The 17,618-nt window shown below is 43.9% G+C and overlaps 1 protein-coding gene across 2 annotated transcripts in view; it reads right to left on the reverse strand.

Moving 5' to 3' along the window:
- The window catches only part of CNTN5 (contactin 5), an 897,557-nt gene that overhangs the window by 77,949 nt on the left and 801,990 nt on the right, over positions 1-17,618 (reverse strand). For both annotated transcript variants that reach the window (XM_060234908.1, XM_060234909.1), the window contains 3 exons: positions 16,621-16,741; positions 3,371-3,529; positions 2,224-2,373 (listed from right to left, as the gene is read on the reverse strand). In XM_060234908.1, the coding sequence (XP_060090891.1) occupies positions 2,224-2,373; positions 3,371-3,529; positions 16,621-16,741 (430 nt within the window). The remainder of the gene's footprint in view (positions 1-2,223; positions 2,374-3,370; positions 3,530-16,620; positions 16,742-17,618) is intronic.

Consider the following 17,618-nt stretch of genomic DNA (forward strand, 5'->3'; position numbering starts at 1 on the left):
TTCTCCAGGGCAGTCACATTGGCCTCAAGGGTACGAACTCGTTCCCTGAGGACCAGGAGCTCCTTGCATCGAGCACACACCCAAGTCTTCTGTCCTGTGGGCAGATAGTCATACATGTGACACTCAGTGCAAAACACTGGAAAGCCCCCACCCCCCTGCTGGCATTCTACCTTCATGATATATATATATTAAATATACAGTCCTCTTTAAATGCTGTTGTTTACGTGGCTCCCCTTCTGGAAGGTCAACTTACCTTATTGGGAGAACAAGGAAATCAGGGATCTGGGTTCCTGGTCCTTAGGAAGCCCCCAGGCAAAGAGCCACAGGCCAAGAGCCCTTTAGCTCTCGCCCTTTGGCTCGTGATGATGATCAGGGGTGGAATTCTAGCAGGAGCTCCTTTGCATATTAGGCCACACACCCCTGATGTAGCCAATCCTCCAAGAGCTTACAAAAAAGAGCCTTGTAAGCTCTTGGAGGATTGGCCATATCAGGGGTGTGTGGACTAATATGCCAGGGGTGGCCAACAGTAGCTCTCCAGATGTTTTTTTGCCTACAACTCCCATCAGCCCCAGCCAGCATGGCTGATGGCTGGGGCTGATGGGAGTTGTAAGCAAAAAACATCTGGAGAGCTACCGTTGGCCACCCCTGCAATATGCCAAGGAGCTCCTGCTAGAATTCCACCCCTGATGATGATACTCAGCTCTATAACTATCAAAATCCCCTGACAGTGCAATAATTATGAACCACTGCCTTACTGCTGTGGTTAAAGGGCTGAATGTGAACAAATGGAAACTGAACCTTGACAAGAAGTCACGCTGAGCTCTTAAAAAACATCACGCTTCCTACTTTCAATGGGGTTCGGATGACCCTTGCTGACTGTTAAGAGCCTAGGAGTTTCTACTGGACCCATCATTACAACAGGAGAATCAAATTAATGTGGCTGGGGGGAAAATGCTTTCCTCCCATTTAGTTTAGCATGGAAGAGGATGCCCCCCCCCCCATGCCTTGGCTCATTTGGCCACCTGGATACATGCCATAGGAGCAACTGAGACTAGACAACTATAATGCACTCTACATGGATCTCCTTCTGAAATCAGCTCAGAGACTCCAGCTGGTGCAAAAGGCAGCAGCTCAAACAGGGCTTTTTTTTTTGTAGCAGGAACTCCTTTGCATATTAGGCCACACTCCCCTGATGTAGCTAATCCTTCAAGAGCTTACAGGGCTCTTTGTACAGGGCCTACTGTAAGGTATTGGAAGATTGGCTACATCAGGGGTGTGTGGCCTAATACACAAAGGACTTTCTGCTACAAAAAAAGCCCTGAGCTCAGATATTGTTAGGAGCTAGGTGAAGAATGCACACTACACTCATTCTAAATACACTCCATTGGCTGCCCTTCAGTTCATGAGATAGGTATTGGCTATCACATACTGCCTCAGCACTGATGTCCCACTGACAGCAACTTGGCTCCTCTGAGCAGGGCCTTCTGCAGATGTCACCCTGAAACCAGGCAAGGTGAACAGTTGCCCACACAGGTGCCTTCTTTGTAGTGGGTCTCATCTAGCGGAATGGCCTGCCTGAGGAGGTCAGGAAGGTTCCTAAACTCCTGACATTTCATAAACTATGTAAAACAAAACCGTTTAGGAGGGCATTTTTATAAAGGAAACAGGGTGACATCGTAACAGATTAAAACCAAACTCTTTCGACAGGCCTACAAAAGCTAATGTGGGATGAGGCTGCCACTGCTATGCCACTGAGCGATACAATCTGTCAGACCGCTAACAGATTAACAGCAGAACCGAGAACTAAGATATCGATATAAACTGCCTGTGTTACAAAATCTCTTTCACAGCACCAAATGTTTCGTTTTTTATCCTTTTACAACTGTAACTTAAATTGTTTTATTATGACTGTTAACTGCCCAGAGTCCGCTTGCAGAGTGGGCGACGTATAAATCCAACGTAAATAAATAAAATAAATAAATTAGTCTAAGGGAATTTATTGTGTTTTGACTGATGCAATGCCACACTCTGCATTGTTTAACGTGCCACGTTTAAGGTTTTGTTTAGATAACTGCTCCATTCCAAAATGCTGCGATTCCTAATCTTGTTACATTGCTGATTAGATGTATTACTCTACTGATTGCATTGACAGACAATGTGTAGCCCACGTTGAGACTCAGTAAAAAAAAAGGCAAAATGTAAATAAGTAACCAAGGTCCTTACCTGCCTCCTTGGTCCTGATCACTCTAGATGGCGCACTTGGATCTCCAGTCCCAATTTTGTTAGTGGCTACAACTCTGAACTCATATTCCACCCAAGGGTTTAGATCAACAGCCATGGCAGACTCCAAGTCACCACTGATATTTTCTGGAACTGTTAAGACAGAGGGAAGGGAACAACGTATGCATCATTTCCTCCCAATCTGCTAAACTGAAGTCAAGAGACACAACTCCAGGTGGGCAGCTGTACTGGTCTGAAGCAACAGAACAAAGTTTGAGTCCAGTCAGTGGCACCTTTAAGATCAACAAAGTTTAATGCTGGGTATAAGCTTTTGTGTGCGTGCACAACAAGTATCTGAAGAAGTGTGCACGCACACAAGAGTTTATACCCAGCATTAAACTTTGTTGGTCTTCACTGGGGAATGGGGGAATCAGAGGGCAGCGACAGAAGCTAACGGCTTTGCTGCTGCAGAAAAGGTGCACTTTTCCCACCCCCACCCCCTAATGTGGAACCAGTCTTAATACGCACTATTTAACTGGTAGCTTTACTTTTATTTGTTATTTCTCCAAAAATATTGCAATTAATAGTTCTGATGACATTTTCAAGTGCATTTCAAGAAGCATTTCTTGAAGAGCCAGTTTGGTGAAGTGGTTAAGTGTGCGGACTCTTATCTGGGAGAACCGGGTTTGATTCCCCACTCCTCCACTTACAGCTGCTGGAATGGCCTTGGGTCAGCCATAGCTCTGGCAGAGGTTGTCCTTGAAAGGGCAGCTGCTGTGAGAGCCCTCTCCAGCCCCACCCACCTCACAGGGTGTCTGTTGTGGGGGAGGAAGGTAAAGGAGATTGTGAGCCGCTCTGAGACTCGTCGGAGTGGAGGGCGGGATATAAATCCAATATTTCAATATCATTTCACCTGCTTTCACGCACATTGTGCACTTTCAATGCACTTTAGTAGCAAATGGTGGTTTGCAACTGATTACTAAAGTGCAAATGATCACGAAAGTGCATGATGCAACTTGTGTGAAAGCAGCCTTTTTGATAGCATGATCCTGTGCAATATGGCTCCAGCCCACTGCTTTTGATGTGCCATCGCTGCTGGATGTCTATTAATAGGGGGTTTTAGAGAAATAAAATTAAAGCATCCTCTCACCTGTTTTCACGGTCTGCCAGCCGAGGGAAAATGGACTTCGCGCTTGCAAGTTGTAGGAGGTGATGGGGCTGTGATTGTCTGCCCCAGGAGTCCAAGAAAGCGTTGCTGTCGTTTCAGTGATTTCTTCAACAATCACAACTCCAGGAGGCCCAGGTGGACCTAAAAGGGAAAAAAAACCCTGAATGCATTACAGTATATATTTCCTTGCACTCAGGGGTGGAATTCTAGCAGGAGCTCCTTTGCATATTAGACCACACCCCCTGATGTAGCCTGTCCTTCAAGAGCTTACAAGGCTCTTTTTTGTAAGCTCCAGGAGGATTGGCTACATCAGGGGTGTGTGGCCTAATATGCAAAGGAGCTCCTGCTAGAATTCCACCCCTGCTTACACTTGTGATAATTTATCCTACTAATACCTAGACATACACAGTGCAGTGCTGGAGGTCATTGGGTTTAAAAAGGCATAACTCTGCTTAGGACTGCACTGACACGCTCCACTGCGGTCTGTGTGCCTTCTGAAGCATCTGAGCCCACTGCCCCAATTGGAAAGCCTGCAGGCTAGACCCACTCTCCTGGGATTGACCGTTTGGTATGAGATTAAACAGAAAGCCAGGTAAAGATGAATGAGAGTTTCTCATCACAGCTGATTCAATCTGAAAACCCAGGGCTTTTTTTTGTAGCAGGAGCTCCTTTACATATTAGGCCACACACCCCTGATGTAGCCAATCTTCCAAGAGCTTACAGGGCTCTTAGCACAGGGTTTACTGTAAGCTCTTAGAGGATTGGCTACATCAGGGGTGTGTGGTCTAATATGCAAAGGAGTTCCTTTGGGGGAGGGACGGTAGCTCAGTGGTAGAGCATCTGCTTGGGAAGCAGAAGGTCCCAGGTTCAATCCCTGGCATCTCCAACGAAAAAGGGTCCAGGCAAATAGGTGTGAAAAACCTCAACTTGAGACCCTGGAGAGCCACTGCCAGTCTGAGAAGACAATACTGACTTTGATGGACCGAGGGTCTGATTCAGTATAAGGCAGCTTCATATGTTCATATGTTCCTGCTACAAAAAAAGCCCTGTGAAACCCCCTATTTTGATTAAGCCTCTCCCTGGCAATTCTTCCTTTTGGAATCTTTGGATTTTCTTACACCAATTTCTCTGCTCCCCATTCAATATCATATTTCCCCACATTATTTGTGCATTCATAAATGAATGCCATATAGTATGCAGCTAGTACACATGGCCTGAACTCTCCTTAGAAGCTAAAATGACTAAACCAGATGTGTCAAACTCATTTGTGATGAGGGCTGATCTGACATTAAATGTCACTTTGTCCGGCAGGGCCATGCGTGCCATATGGCTTGGGACCTGTCTTCCTGAAGGACCGTCTTTCCCCGCACGTTCCCCAGAGAGTACTGAGGTCGGGAACACAAAATCTCCTTACTATCCCTGGGCCGAAGGAAGCCCGTTTGAAATCCACCAGAGAAAGGGCTTTCTCTGTTATGGCCCCTACATGGTGGAATCAGCTGCCGGAAGAGGTGAGGGCCCTGCGGGACCTTGTACAGTTCCGCAGGGCCTGTAAGACGACCCTCTTCCGGCTAGCTTATACCTAGCTTGAGAATTTTAATGTAACTTGCCGGATTTCTTTTATATACAGTTGAAATATTTATTAATATTTATTGATAACCATGGTTTTATCTGTTTTTATCTGTTTTAAATGCTGATCCCTTTATATGTTTAAATACTGTAATTTTGTTGGATCTATCACTGGAAGCCGCCCTGAGCCACTTGTGGGAAGGGCGGGATATAAATCCCAAATAAATAATAAATAAATAAATAAATAAAAGGTAAAAGGTAATGCTGTCCTCAACCAGTCCTGGCTCCAACCTGGTAGAACTCTCTGCCGAATGACATCTGTGCCTTGCGAGACCAAGTTCAGTTTTGCAGGGCTTGTAAGGCAGAGATGTTCTGCCAGGCCTACGGCTGAATGGTTTTTAACTGGGTTTTAATCAGCCTGGCCTTTTCTGTTCACTCCCGCTTGCGTTTAGGCAATTTGACTTTAGATGCCATCTGAAATGCTTATCGTAATCACTGTATTGTTTTATATTTGATTACTACTGTAATTTTGAATGTTGTACAGCATCCTGAGCCCCAAGTATGAGAGAGGGCGATTTAGAAATCTGAGGAGGAGGAGGAGAATAGTGGTGGTAGCAATGGTGGTGGTGTCAGGTACCAGAGATATAAATGTTATAAAGGACACAGGTAAACCTAATTAACAATATTCTTTTTTTTCTAGATATCCAATCTCAGTGCCTGACTGAGGCAGCTAGGAAAACCTGTTCTCCAATTCATTTAGGATTATCCCCAATACCTGGCCAGTCAGCCACCTATTTCTGCTCTTTAACTGATCCCCTTCAAAAAAAGGTCATTTATGTTGGCCAGATTCAATGTGCTGTCATCAGCCATCTTCTCTGGAAGATGTCAAAAAATCCCTTATGAATCCAGACAATGCCCATGTAGCCTGGGCACTACTGAAACCGTTTCTCATGTTTTATTAAAATGCCCTTTTTACATTAAGATTTGAGAAAAATTCTTGAACTCTTTTCTCTGTACCTGGTGTGGTCTCTCTGATTGTATTAAGGTCCAGCGATTATTTTTGTGTGACAACTTTTTCATAACTTTTAATGTTGCCTGTTTTCTCCAGTCTGCAATCCGAATTAGGGAAAGAATAGGAAACTGATCAATCTAGTTTTGGCCAGTTTTACAATTGTTTTGATTGCTATCTTTTTTAAAAAAAATATGCACTTCAATGATTTTTTTAAACTTTTGAAATGCCAATAAAGGTCAGTCAGTCTGTCTGTCTGTCAATGTTCTTTTTTACCCAAATACAAATTTGCTTAAACCATTAACGCTCATAGGGCCTGTTCACACAGCTTGTTGAGTCCGTGTTAAACTGACCCGGTTCTGTTCCAAATATCTTTGTTCTGGATATTACCGATCAGACTGCCATACTGCAATTCAAATCACTCCGCGGTGAAACCGTCTTCTGCCATCCACACAACGACACCATGCAGTTCTTTTTCCCCTCTACTATTATGCACATGCACGCATTATGCGCATGCACACACTATGCACATAGGTTAAAATATTATGTGGTTATGCGCATATTGCTAAGTAGTAAAAAAAATGGTGACCATAAACCAGATGTCTGAGGCTCCTTTTGCTCTTCAGACATCTGGAAGTTGGTTAATATTGCAGCAGAACTATCCAGACGGAGAAAACTCTGAGGTGAAACCAGAGAACTCAAAAAAACACCGCAAAGGATCTGGTAACAAAATAATCCGGTTCTGAGAAGAATGGGGGGCGGGGCTACCACAAATTAATACCAGGAGGCAGATGTTGCTGTCTGATCAGCCACTTTAAATCCAGAAGGAAACAGCAGCGACATCTGATTATACTGTGCATCTGAACAGGGCCTTACAGTATTTCCTCACAGTTTCTCCCTGATGCTCACCCTCCCACTACCACTGCCTGTTATGCATTAGCACTGGGATAGTATACAGGGACATAATGCACAATCTCTGTCATCTGGCAATAAAGGTAATTACCAGTTGCTTGTGGGCTGAATGAGAACCCTGGGAAGGACAGTTCTGTTCCACGGGATGTATGTTTGAGATCCCTGGACTACACCGAGGCTACTGTACTTTGGTAACATTCTGAGAAGACAAGAATCACTGGCAAAGAAAATAATGCTAGGAAAAGCTGAGGGCAACAGGAAAAGAGGAAGGCTCAACACGAGAGGGATTGATTCAATCAAGGAAAGGAAGCCAGGGCCCTCAGTTTGCAAGACCTGAGCAAGGCTGTTAATGATTGGATGTTTTGGTTCTCCATAAATCAGAGGGTCACCACAAGTCTGGAACAACTTGACAGCATTAGGGTTTGTAGAATCTTTCGGGATCAAGTGCCGTGTTCTACTGGAGAAAGTTTTCCTTCCAGACGTTTCATTCTCAGCTGCGGAGAACATCCTCAGTGGCGTTGCAGCCGGAGCAGACACTCAGACCTTCTTGGCTGCTGTGCATTGAGTGGGGAAGCCAAGAAGGTCTGAGCGCCTGCTCTGGCTGCAACGCCACTGAGGATGTTCTCCGCAGCTGAGAACGAAACGTCTGGAAGGAAAACTTTCTCCAGTAGAACACGGCACTTGATCCCGAAAGATTCTACAAACCCTAATGATGTTACCAGCCGTGAAAACCTGAAATCTTTGATAACTTGACAGCACTTAACATATAATAGTACACATGACCGTATGAAAACCACATCTCTCTTCTTGAAACAGCCAGATAAAAAAAAAGTTCCATGGGGAAACAAAAGCATTGACCAAAAAAACAAACAAAAAACCCCCAAACAACCCCCCGCCACCCTAAAAAGAAATAAAATAGGAAACATCTGCTCCCTCCCAGTGGCAGCATCTAGGGGTGTTTTCACAGGGCGACCGGTTGCAAGTTGATTTTGCTATTCTTACACAGTTAAATCCAGTTGCAAAGCATGTTATTTAATGTGTGTGAATGCACACTAGGATTACAGTACAGTAACTTTTCAGCTGTTCCTTGAGGTAGTCCGTGAACAGCGTTAGTTTATTGACTGTATGTTCATCCCAGTGCAGTACAGTGAACTACAAAACACATGGTTTATTGGTTTTCATTTTAATGCATGTACACCCTTGAAAGTGCTACACATCTCCCGCTGGATGCTATGCTAAGAAGATGACTGGTTCCTACGCCTAGCACTGCCATGCACAATAAAGCTGTTAGCTTTTAGAGTACCTCAAGATTTGTATTTCTCAGTAGCCAAGAATTCACATGAGCATGTGGATGCTACTTCTAGTCCAGAGGTGCAGTAGTTCTCAATTGGATTCTGTGCTGGTGGGAGCCAGCTCCTCTACAAGTGGGCTATGTATGTGATGACTGTGATTACAGAGCGACCATGTGTATCCTGGTGGCTGTATAGACAGCTTCTATACAGAGATGCTGGTTCTCATGAATGGCGCCTTCCAAGGAGTCTGAGAGCTTGAAACATCCATGATCCTACGGTTCTATGCTTGGCACAGGCAAATTTAGTCAATCTGTTTAGATTTAGATAAAGAGATCTGTAGTGAGTGACGGCGTCTCGGCGTAAAGCAAGTAGGCCTTGCTGAAGAATCGTCTATACAATTAAATCTAACTTCAATAATTTAGATGGAGGAATACTCCTATCTCCGATCCTGGAACTAGGTATGTCAACCACAGGGCAATGCTGCAAAGAACAGTAACCACCCCATCTCTTGAATGCTCATCAGGGGAAGCACATCATTTATTACAAGTTTTAATCCCATCGTTCTTCCAAGGAACACAAACCAGCACACACAATTCTCTCCTCCATTTTACCCTCATAATAACCTTGTGAGATAAGGTATATGAAGAGGGGTCGTGGCTCAATTGGAAAACCTCTGCTTTGTGTGTGGAGGTTCGATTCCTGACCTCTTCAGTTAAAAGAACCAGGTAGTACATGATGTGAAAGTCCTTGACACGAACCCCTGGAGAGGTTCTATCATTAGGGTCACCAACTTACAGATGATGCAACCACAAGAAAGCCACAAGAGAATTAGAACTGATGGACTTTGAATGGAATTGATTGGGACGTGATGTATTATGAGAGATGGCTCTGTAATTTGTATTAATATTGAGCCCAAGAATTTTTTTTCATAATATTCTTATTGCATTTGTAGTTATCTTCTCCAGATTTCAACTTCCAGGTGATGGCTGGCGATTTCCCGCTATTACAACTGATCTCCAGGCAACCCAGTTCAGTTCACCTAGAGAAAATGGCTGCTTTGGAAGGTGCACTCTATGATATTATATGCCATTGATGTCCCTCCCTTCTCCAAACCCTGTCCTCATCAGGCTCCGCCCACATAATCTCTAGGTATTTCCCCACCCAGAGTTGATGACCCTAGCTGCCAGTCTGAATAGACCTCGGTAGACCAATGCAAGCTTCATGTGGCCCATGTGAGAGACAACAACAGTCTCAAGGTTAATGGAAAGTGGGGATTTAAATAGGTCCACAATTCTAACCATTCGTCCTTTGATGTCAGTTCACCATTTCACCTACTCCCTGAAGCAAATACCGTAAAGTAGGGCACGAGCTCTTAAAGACTGGTGAAATCGTCTTGTGGTTCCCTTGGGTTAGTCATAGCTATCGCAGGAGTTGTCCTTGAAAGGGCAGCTGCTGTAAGATCCCACCTCACAGGGTGTCTGTTGTGGGGGGAGAAGATATAGGAGATTGTAAGCCGCTCTGAGTCTTTGATTCAGAGAGAAGGGTGGGGTATAAATCTTCAGTCTTCTTCTTCTTAATAAACATTAGAGAAAATAGGACGTTGCGGAGCTGTGGCCCTAAAACCATAAAACAAAGGGTGCTGCTGAAAATAACATTTAGTGATCTTTATATCTCTTTACTGACTGGAAATTATATTAAAAGTCTAATATGATGAAACTACATCATCGTCACAAATTACAGGGGGCCACATTCTAAGGTAGACAGTGGAACCTCTATTCAGTGGAGAAATTGGAAAATCTTTTATGCATGTTCTATTGGGGAGAAAAATGAATTTTGCATGAGTGTCATTTCACTGACAATAATTTAAACATCGTTGAGTTCTTCTGTAGCTTTTCTTTATTTCAATGCAGCTGGCGGAGTAGGCGTTTATGCTGGATTAAGCCCAAGGCTTTCATTCATTCACTCAATAGGATATTTCTTTTAACCCTTTTGAAGCTACCCTCCATTTCTAGGTAGCCGTTTGATCCTTAAGCTCATTTGACATATGGTAGATATCCAAGCTAGCTTTCTGTGTACGGCATACATTATTTTCTATACTGAAAGCCAGATTTGTATTTTCATGAACACACTTTTTCTTCTGGGGGAGGGGGATAAAGTAACACTGGCGGCCTCTTCCTATTATTAGGAACTGTCTAGCTGAAATGAAATTTTCATTGACATAGATCTTACGGAGCTCCCATATAAGGATGCTCATCTTGCAATTTTTTTCCTGCTCTTCCTGATTCCTTGTTTGTAGGGTTGCCAGCTCCGGATTGGGAAATACCTGGAGATTTTGGGGGTGGAGCCTGAGGAAGGCTTTCTTTCCACCTCCCCCTCATCTATTATTATTATTATTGTTGTTAAATTAATTAAATTTATGAATCGCTGATCCCGGCCAATGCCGGCCTCTAGGCGTTGTACAACAAAAGGTACACATAAAGTCAATAAAACCAGTAATTTAAAACAATTGCAACCCAATGAACAATCCAGGGCTTTTTTTTGTAGCAGGAACTCCTTTGCATATTAGGCCAGCCCCCCAATGTAGCCAATTTTCCAAGAGCTTACAGGGCTTTTCTTACAGGGCTTACTGTAAGCTCTTGGAGGATTGACTACATCGGGGGAGTGTAGCCTAATATGCAAAGGAGTTCCTGCTACAAAAAAAGCCCTGGAACAATCTATTTGCCTTCCTTCCTGTCTTGTGGATCTCAAACATCTGACATTATGTTATTCCTACATTAAGCAAGTTTGGCCACCCTTGCTCTTAAACATCACAATTTAGAAGGAGTATTTTATTGGAATCATAGATTCCACCCTTCCCATTCCACCCTGAGTATTTTTAAGATATGAAGATATGGGTCTTTGCAGATGTTTTTTTTAGAGGACTGGATTGAATGGGGGAGTCTATAGATCCAGGGAACGTGATTAATTCTGCGTCCAGTAGGTGGCAGTCATATAGCTTATTCAGGATCTCCAAGGCCATTAAGTTAGCAGAAAGGATTTACATCGTGCATTTCAAGCATTTACAGTAGGGTTTTCCCTTCAGCTGCATTAACTTAGAATACACATGAGGGATTGCTTGTCTGAAAGCATCCTTGCACCAAAAGAGCACTGAAGGCGGAAAGCTTACAGCTTGTGCTCTACATAGAAGTTTCCGCATTCGCAAGCAGAGTTGAGAGAGCAGTGCTTACAAGTGTCCTCCCAAGAGCGCTTTGAACGATGCAATCATAGAGAAGGACTGTACCATGTGTCATCCCGAAATGAGACTGATGTCCAGCCATCTGAGATTCTGCTGGAGGATATCTAGCCAGTACCTACAGAACAAACAGATGTGATGGGGAAGGGCTGTGGCTCAGTGGCTGAGCATCTGCTTGGTTAGCAGAAGGTCCCAGGTTCAGTCCCTGAGATCTCCAGTTAAAAAAGGTCCGGGCAGCAGGTAATCATAGAATCATAGCGTTAGAAGGTGCCTCCAGGGTCAGCTAGTCCAACCCCACAGAGGTGACATGAAAGACCTCTGCCTAAGGCCCTGGGAAGTTGCTGCCAGTCTGAGTAGGCAATACTGATCTTGAGGGACTGATAGTCTGATTCAGTAGAAGGCAGCTTCACGTGTTCCTGTGATGCATCCCCATACTGGTAAATGTTCCCTACCATTCCTCTAAACACAATGTGAAGCCTTCCTCCAGCTGTAGGAGACTCCCTCCAGCTTAAACGAATCCAACAGATAAGCCACTTAAGGTGGAGAAAGGCTGCTTAGGACAAAGGAACTTTTCCCAGCCTTTGAATACCACCCACTACTTTTGGTGGTGGGAAGGGTTGTCAACAGGGCGTTTTTTTAGCAGGAGTGCACAGGAATGCAGTTCCAGTTGCCTCGGCACCAGGGGGTGTGGCCTAATATGCAAAAGAGTTCCTGCCGGGCTTTCTGTGGGGAACAATGGCAACTTCAGGGGGTGTGGTCTAATATGCAAATAAGTTTCTGCCGGGATTTCTGTGTGAAAGTGTTGACATCAAGGATGTGGCCTAATACGCAAATGAATTCCTGCTGGGCTTTATGTGCAAAACAGTGGTAACATCAGGGATGTGGCCTAATATGCAAATGAGTTCCTGCCTGACTTTTTCTACCTAAAAAGCCCTGGTTGTCAAGTTGCAGCCGACATACGGTGACCCTGTAGGGTTATCAAGGCAAGAGATGGTAGAGCTTACCATTGGATGCCTCTGCATCCTGTCCCTGGTATTCCTTAGTGGCCTCTCATCCAAATACTAACCATGGTGGACCTTGTTTAGTTCCGGAAGTCTGATGAGATTGGGCTAACCTGGGGCCATCCAGGTCAGGACACGTCCTCCTACCACAAATTTGGAAAGTATGTCCGCCTAAAACCCGAGCCACATATTTCATTTGCAAAGTCATTACTACTCCTTGCAGTTAATGAGACAGATAGCAGTCTTTGATCCATGCTATTGTTCGCAATTAGTGGAACCATAAACGGAACATCAGAGGCAACAAGAGAAAGAATAAAACAATTACAGAGATCACATAGCTGTTCAGGACAAGTCAGTGGATTGCGATTCCAGAGAAGGCTTTTCCTTTGTTTCTGAATGTGTGAAATAAAAAGAAAAAAAATCAAAGGTTGTTTTTCGATAAACTAGAATGGCACCTTGAAAAACAAATAATGTGCAATTTTTAAGACAGGGAAGGAAGGGAAGAAACTCTGGGGTGCTTTATAAATTAGGGGTTTTTCTTCCTAATGGTGTAGATCCATAAGGCAAAGATTCTCTTTGTAATGCACCAGTGGGATTTCCAGGTAAGCCACTGGTGGTCTTTTTTCTTTACATCTCTGTATCTTCTGCAATCTCCATCATAATAGATGTCACTAGACAGAGTGATGCAATGTTCAATTTAAGCCCCATATAGACTAAAAGATTATGCCTGTCAGGATCTTGACAGCAAACTTGTTGGAATAATAGAGAAGCTGCCATGCGATGTACTTATGAAGAGTGAGAAAGTGTGTGTGTGTGAGAGAGAGAGAGAGAAAGAGAGAGAGAGGAGGGGGGGAGGAAGACAGAGAAGGAGAGAACTCAGCAGAAGCAAGCAACATTCTTTACAGACAGAGCATTTATACTGAATGCTCTGAAATGGGTTGCAATCATTTACTACAGAAGCTCCAGTTGATAGATAGGTTATGGTGGCACAGTCTGTAATACTGTTGGCAACAGAAAGTACGGCGACGCCACTTATCAATGCCAATTACTAGCTTGGGTTTTGATACTCCACAAACAAAGTTTGCAAACCAAATCAAAAGTCAGGACTCAGATAACAAAGTCCCCCTTTGGGAAAATCTAATAAGCCACCATTTCATTCTGACATGCAAGAAGAATGTGCTACCTGCATAAGTTGTCGAATGACAATAAAGAAGCCATATTATAACTTGCCCAGCATTATGACTTTTTGCTTTATAGATTGTTTTGGGAACTAAATCAGGAGTACTGCAACTGCAATAAGGGTTACTGGTCACCTTGAAGAACCACCAAGTTTTAATTTTCTTTAAAAAAAAATTGCACTCAGGTTTCATGCCAACTGAAATACCCAGGAAGCAATCAAAGGGTTCAAATAAATCAAAACTGGTAGGCCTTCAGAAAGGAAGATTTTTGTTCCAGGATCAGCACCAGGAACTGGACTAATTCTTCACTGGCAGGTTCATGGCACACATGAGGACCAATTTCGCACTAAGTTTGTTCCAGGTGCAAAGCTCTTTTGCTCCCGGCACTTCTCTCGGACCTATTTCCCACTCACTTTACGTTGCTCTCACGCTCCTCTTCTCAGCGGAGCTTCCGTCCGATTTCACACTATCTACCCCGGGGGTGCAACTAACTTTGCCTTTTTCGCTCAGAAAACAGAAACCTCTACAAACCAGTTTCTGTTTGCCACACGAAAAAGGCAAAGCGAGTTGCAGCCCTGGGGCAGATAGTGTGAAATCGGACGGAACCCCCACAGAGAAGAGGAGCGTGAGAGCAGTGTAAGGCGAGTGGGAAATCGATCTCAGTTTTTGCACAAGCTGCCCTGGAGCTGCGAGTTAGCACACTGTTTTTCCGCAGCAAGCAAGATCCTCTTACAAGCAGTTTCTGCTTGCTGCATAAAAATGGTGTGCCAACTCGCAGCTCCAGGGCAGCTTGTACAAAAACCGAGAGAAGCATCGGGGGCAAAAGGGCTCTCCACCTGGAAGACGCCCTAGTGGTTGAGAACTGGTAGCTGTGTACTGACACCAACACAACTGATCCTGATGAAAAAAGTGGAAGGGTGTTCTTGCCTCCCAACCCCACCTCAATGCCACCCTCCCCAGCTGCATGGGACCCACAACCCCAGGAATCAGTTTCTCCATGCTTGGAAAATATTGTGGGAAGGGGAACAAGTGAAAGATCTGCATTGATTGTTGTGTGCTTAAACTGAAGTAATTCTGTAACAAATTAGTTACTGAATTCTATTGAAGATCTAATGTTTATAGCACCATATTGTTAATTGTTAATTTTTAATATAATCTGTAATCTGTTTTTTAATTATGATTTTATAAGTATAATTGATGTATAATGTATTTTATGTTGTAAGCCGCCCTGAGCCTGCCTTGGCGGGGAGGGCGGGATAGAAATAAAAAGTTATTATTATTAAATTGTTCTGCAAACAGGGCCAGCCCTAGACTGTCTGGAACCCTATGCGAAGCTAACAACTGGCACCCCCCCCCAAGTCACATGGGGGGGTGTCCAATTTGGCGGCCCCAGTAGACTGGCATCTTAGGCAGTCACCTAGTTTGCCAAGTGGCAGAGCCAGCCCTGTTGCAAATATCTATTCCCCCCCTCCCCCCAACTGGCCATTATTTTCTATATTAAAAAAAAATCCTCAGCAAACACGGAAATAGTGACATATGTTAATACATTTTTCTCCAGCAGGGGGCTGCAGTTCTCCTGGAATGATGACAGCTCTCTAGACCAGGGGTTCTCTATCCCTGGGCCATGGACCGGTACCGATCCATGCCCTGTTAGCAAATGGGCCTTGAGTTGTATAATTATTTTATTATATATTACAATGTAATAATAATAATAATAATAATACATTGGATTTATATACTGCCTTCCACTCCGAATTTCAGAGTTTTAGAGTAGCTCACAATCTCCTTTACCTTTCTCTCCTGCAACAAACACTCTGTGAGGTGGGTGGGGCTGAGAGGGCTCTCACAGAAGCTGCCCTTTCAAGGACAACTCTGCAAGAGCTATGACTGACCCAAGGCCTTTCCAGCAGCTGCAAGTGGAGGAGTGGAAAATCAAACACGGTTCTCCCAGATAAGAGTCCACACACTTAACCACCACACCAGCTAATAGAAATAAAGTGCACAATTGTATCATCCCAAGAACCCCCCCCCCCCCCCCCCGGCACAGTCCCTGGAAAAAGCATTTTCCACAAAACTGGTCCCTGGTGCCAAAAAGGTTGGGGACCACTGCTCTAGACCCTAAAACTCATTCTCCTGGAGAAAATGGAAGCTTTGGAGGGCGGACTCTATGGCACAACATCTCGGCTGAACTACCTTCCTTCACCAGACCTCACCCTCTCCACACTCTACTATCAAACCTCCAAGAATTTTCCTACCTGAAGGCAGTAACCCTATTCTTAGGTATTCTGATAAACATAAGAGAAGCCATGTTGGATCAGGCCAATGGCCCATCTAGTCCAACACACTGTGTCATATAATGGCCCAAACCCAGGTGCTAACAGGAAGTCCTCCAGCAGGACCAGAATTCCAGAAACCCTCCCACTGTTTCCCCCCAAGCACCAAGAATACAGAGCACCACTGCCCCAGGTGAGAAACAGATCACATGGGATGAGTCAATACTAAGATGTTTTTTGGCCTGCACAGAAGAGTCAACTAGCAAGGATTTGGATGATGGGAAAGAAACAGGAAGTACAAGGGTGAGATGCTTCCTGTTCTCTGCAGTCAATCTTGATTTTTGCCCCTTTTAAGTTGTCTTTTATATTTTTTTTGGAGTTTATTTTGTATCCCAAACATCTTTTCAAGAAGTGAAAAATAAACTTTTAACAAGGAAACTCTTCTCCAAGTATATTTGTGTAGGGCCACGGTTATTTATCTAATTTATACTTCACCCAACTGTTTGAGTCTTTTGTCGTTTTCTAACCTGCCCCCTCCCCAAACACTAAAGCCTTAAAATTAAGTCAGTATTCAGGCTATTCACTATCAACTTATGCAAACTTTAACCACACGTTCTTATTTTCAAAGACCAAAAAATAACCTCCCTCCAAAAGAAACTAGCAAGTTCAGTGCGTAGCGTTGAAATACTTGAAAGCTGGTGCGTTTGAATGGCTTTGCATGATAATTTATGTTGATCGTGTCCTCAGACTGTGTTATTAGCATACTCACCCCTAACAAGAAGTTCTGCCTCATCTGACACACTGTCTGCTGTGGTCTGTACCCTGCAGCCATATCTCCCAGCATGCATCAGAAGAATGTTCCTGATCATTAAATCTGCAGAGGATTCTTGCTGCAAAATGAAATGATAAAAGCATTGTTGTAAGAAGACGATACATCTCTCTTTCTAAATAGAGGGTGAGCTTTTCATCAGTACTTTTGGGGTACCGGTTTCATAAAGCACCATGCCACTGGTGCTCCCCCATTTCCCACACTCAAAATTAGTGGCATAGGAAGATTTATGCTAATTATTATGATTATTATAAATGTACAAGTTGGAACCTGCATTTCATGTCCCCTTCCCCATTTCTTTATTCCCTTTCCTGAAAACTCCTGCAGAATCTCTCTCCTTTCCCTGCTTCCTTCTTTCCTTCCCATCCAAAAGCCAACCTACATTTACATGCCCCTACACTTAATTGTCCCCCAGCAGCCTCTGCCTAGGAAAACTATGGCCCAGCTGCATGTTAGAGAACCCTCAAGGACTTGGAGGGAGGGTAACTTTCACCTGCATTTCCCTCCTGCACCTTTTCCTTGTTCCCTCCTCTCAGAAACCCAAGTATCCTCTCCCTTTCCCGTCTCATTTCTCTCAGATATTCACCAACTGACTTTTTATCTGCCTCCCATTGTCAACTTCATTCATTCATTCATTCATTCATTCATTCATTCATTCATTCATTCATTCATTCATTCATTCAATAGCCTACCTTTCTCCACACTAAGGACCAAAGCAGCTTACATTATTCTCCTCCTTTTTATCCTCACAACCCTGTCAGGTAGGTTAGATTGAAAGTAGGTGAGTGGCCTATTCACACATTCACACCTCCTATCACTGGTTTTAAGTATCTTTAGATTTGGCCAACTTGGCTATTAGAATTTGCAAGTGAAGACCCGCAACAAAACATTGCAGATGTATTTATTTTCTTTAATTTATATTCCACCCTCCCCACGAT

The sequence above is a fragment of the Heteronotia binoei genome, chromosome 3, assembly GCF_032191835.1.
Source record: "Heteronotia binoei isolate CCM8104 ecotype False Entrance Well chromosome 3, APGP_CSIRO_Hbin_v1, whole genome shotgun sequence".
In the NCBI taxonomy this organism is placed as follows: Eukaryota; Metazoa; Chordata; class Lepidosauria; order Squamata; family Gekkonidae; genus Heteronotia; species Heteronotia binoei.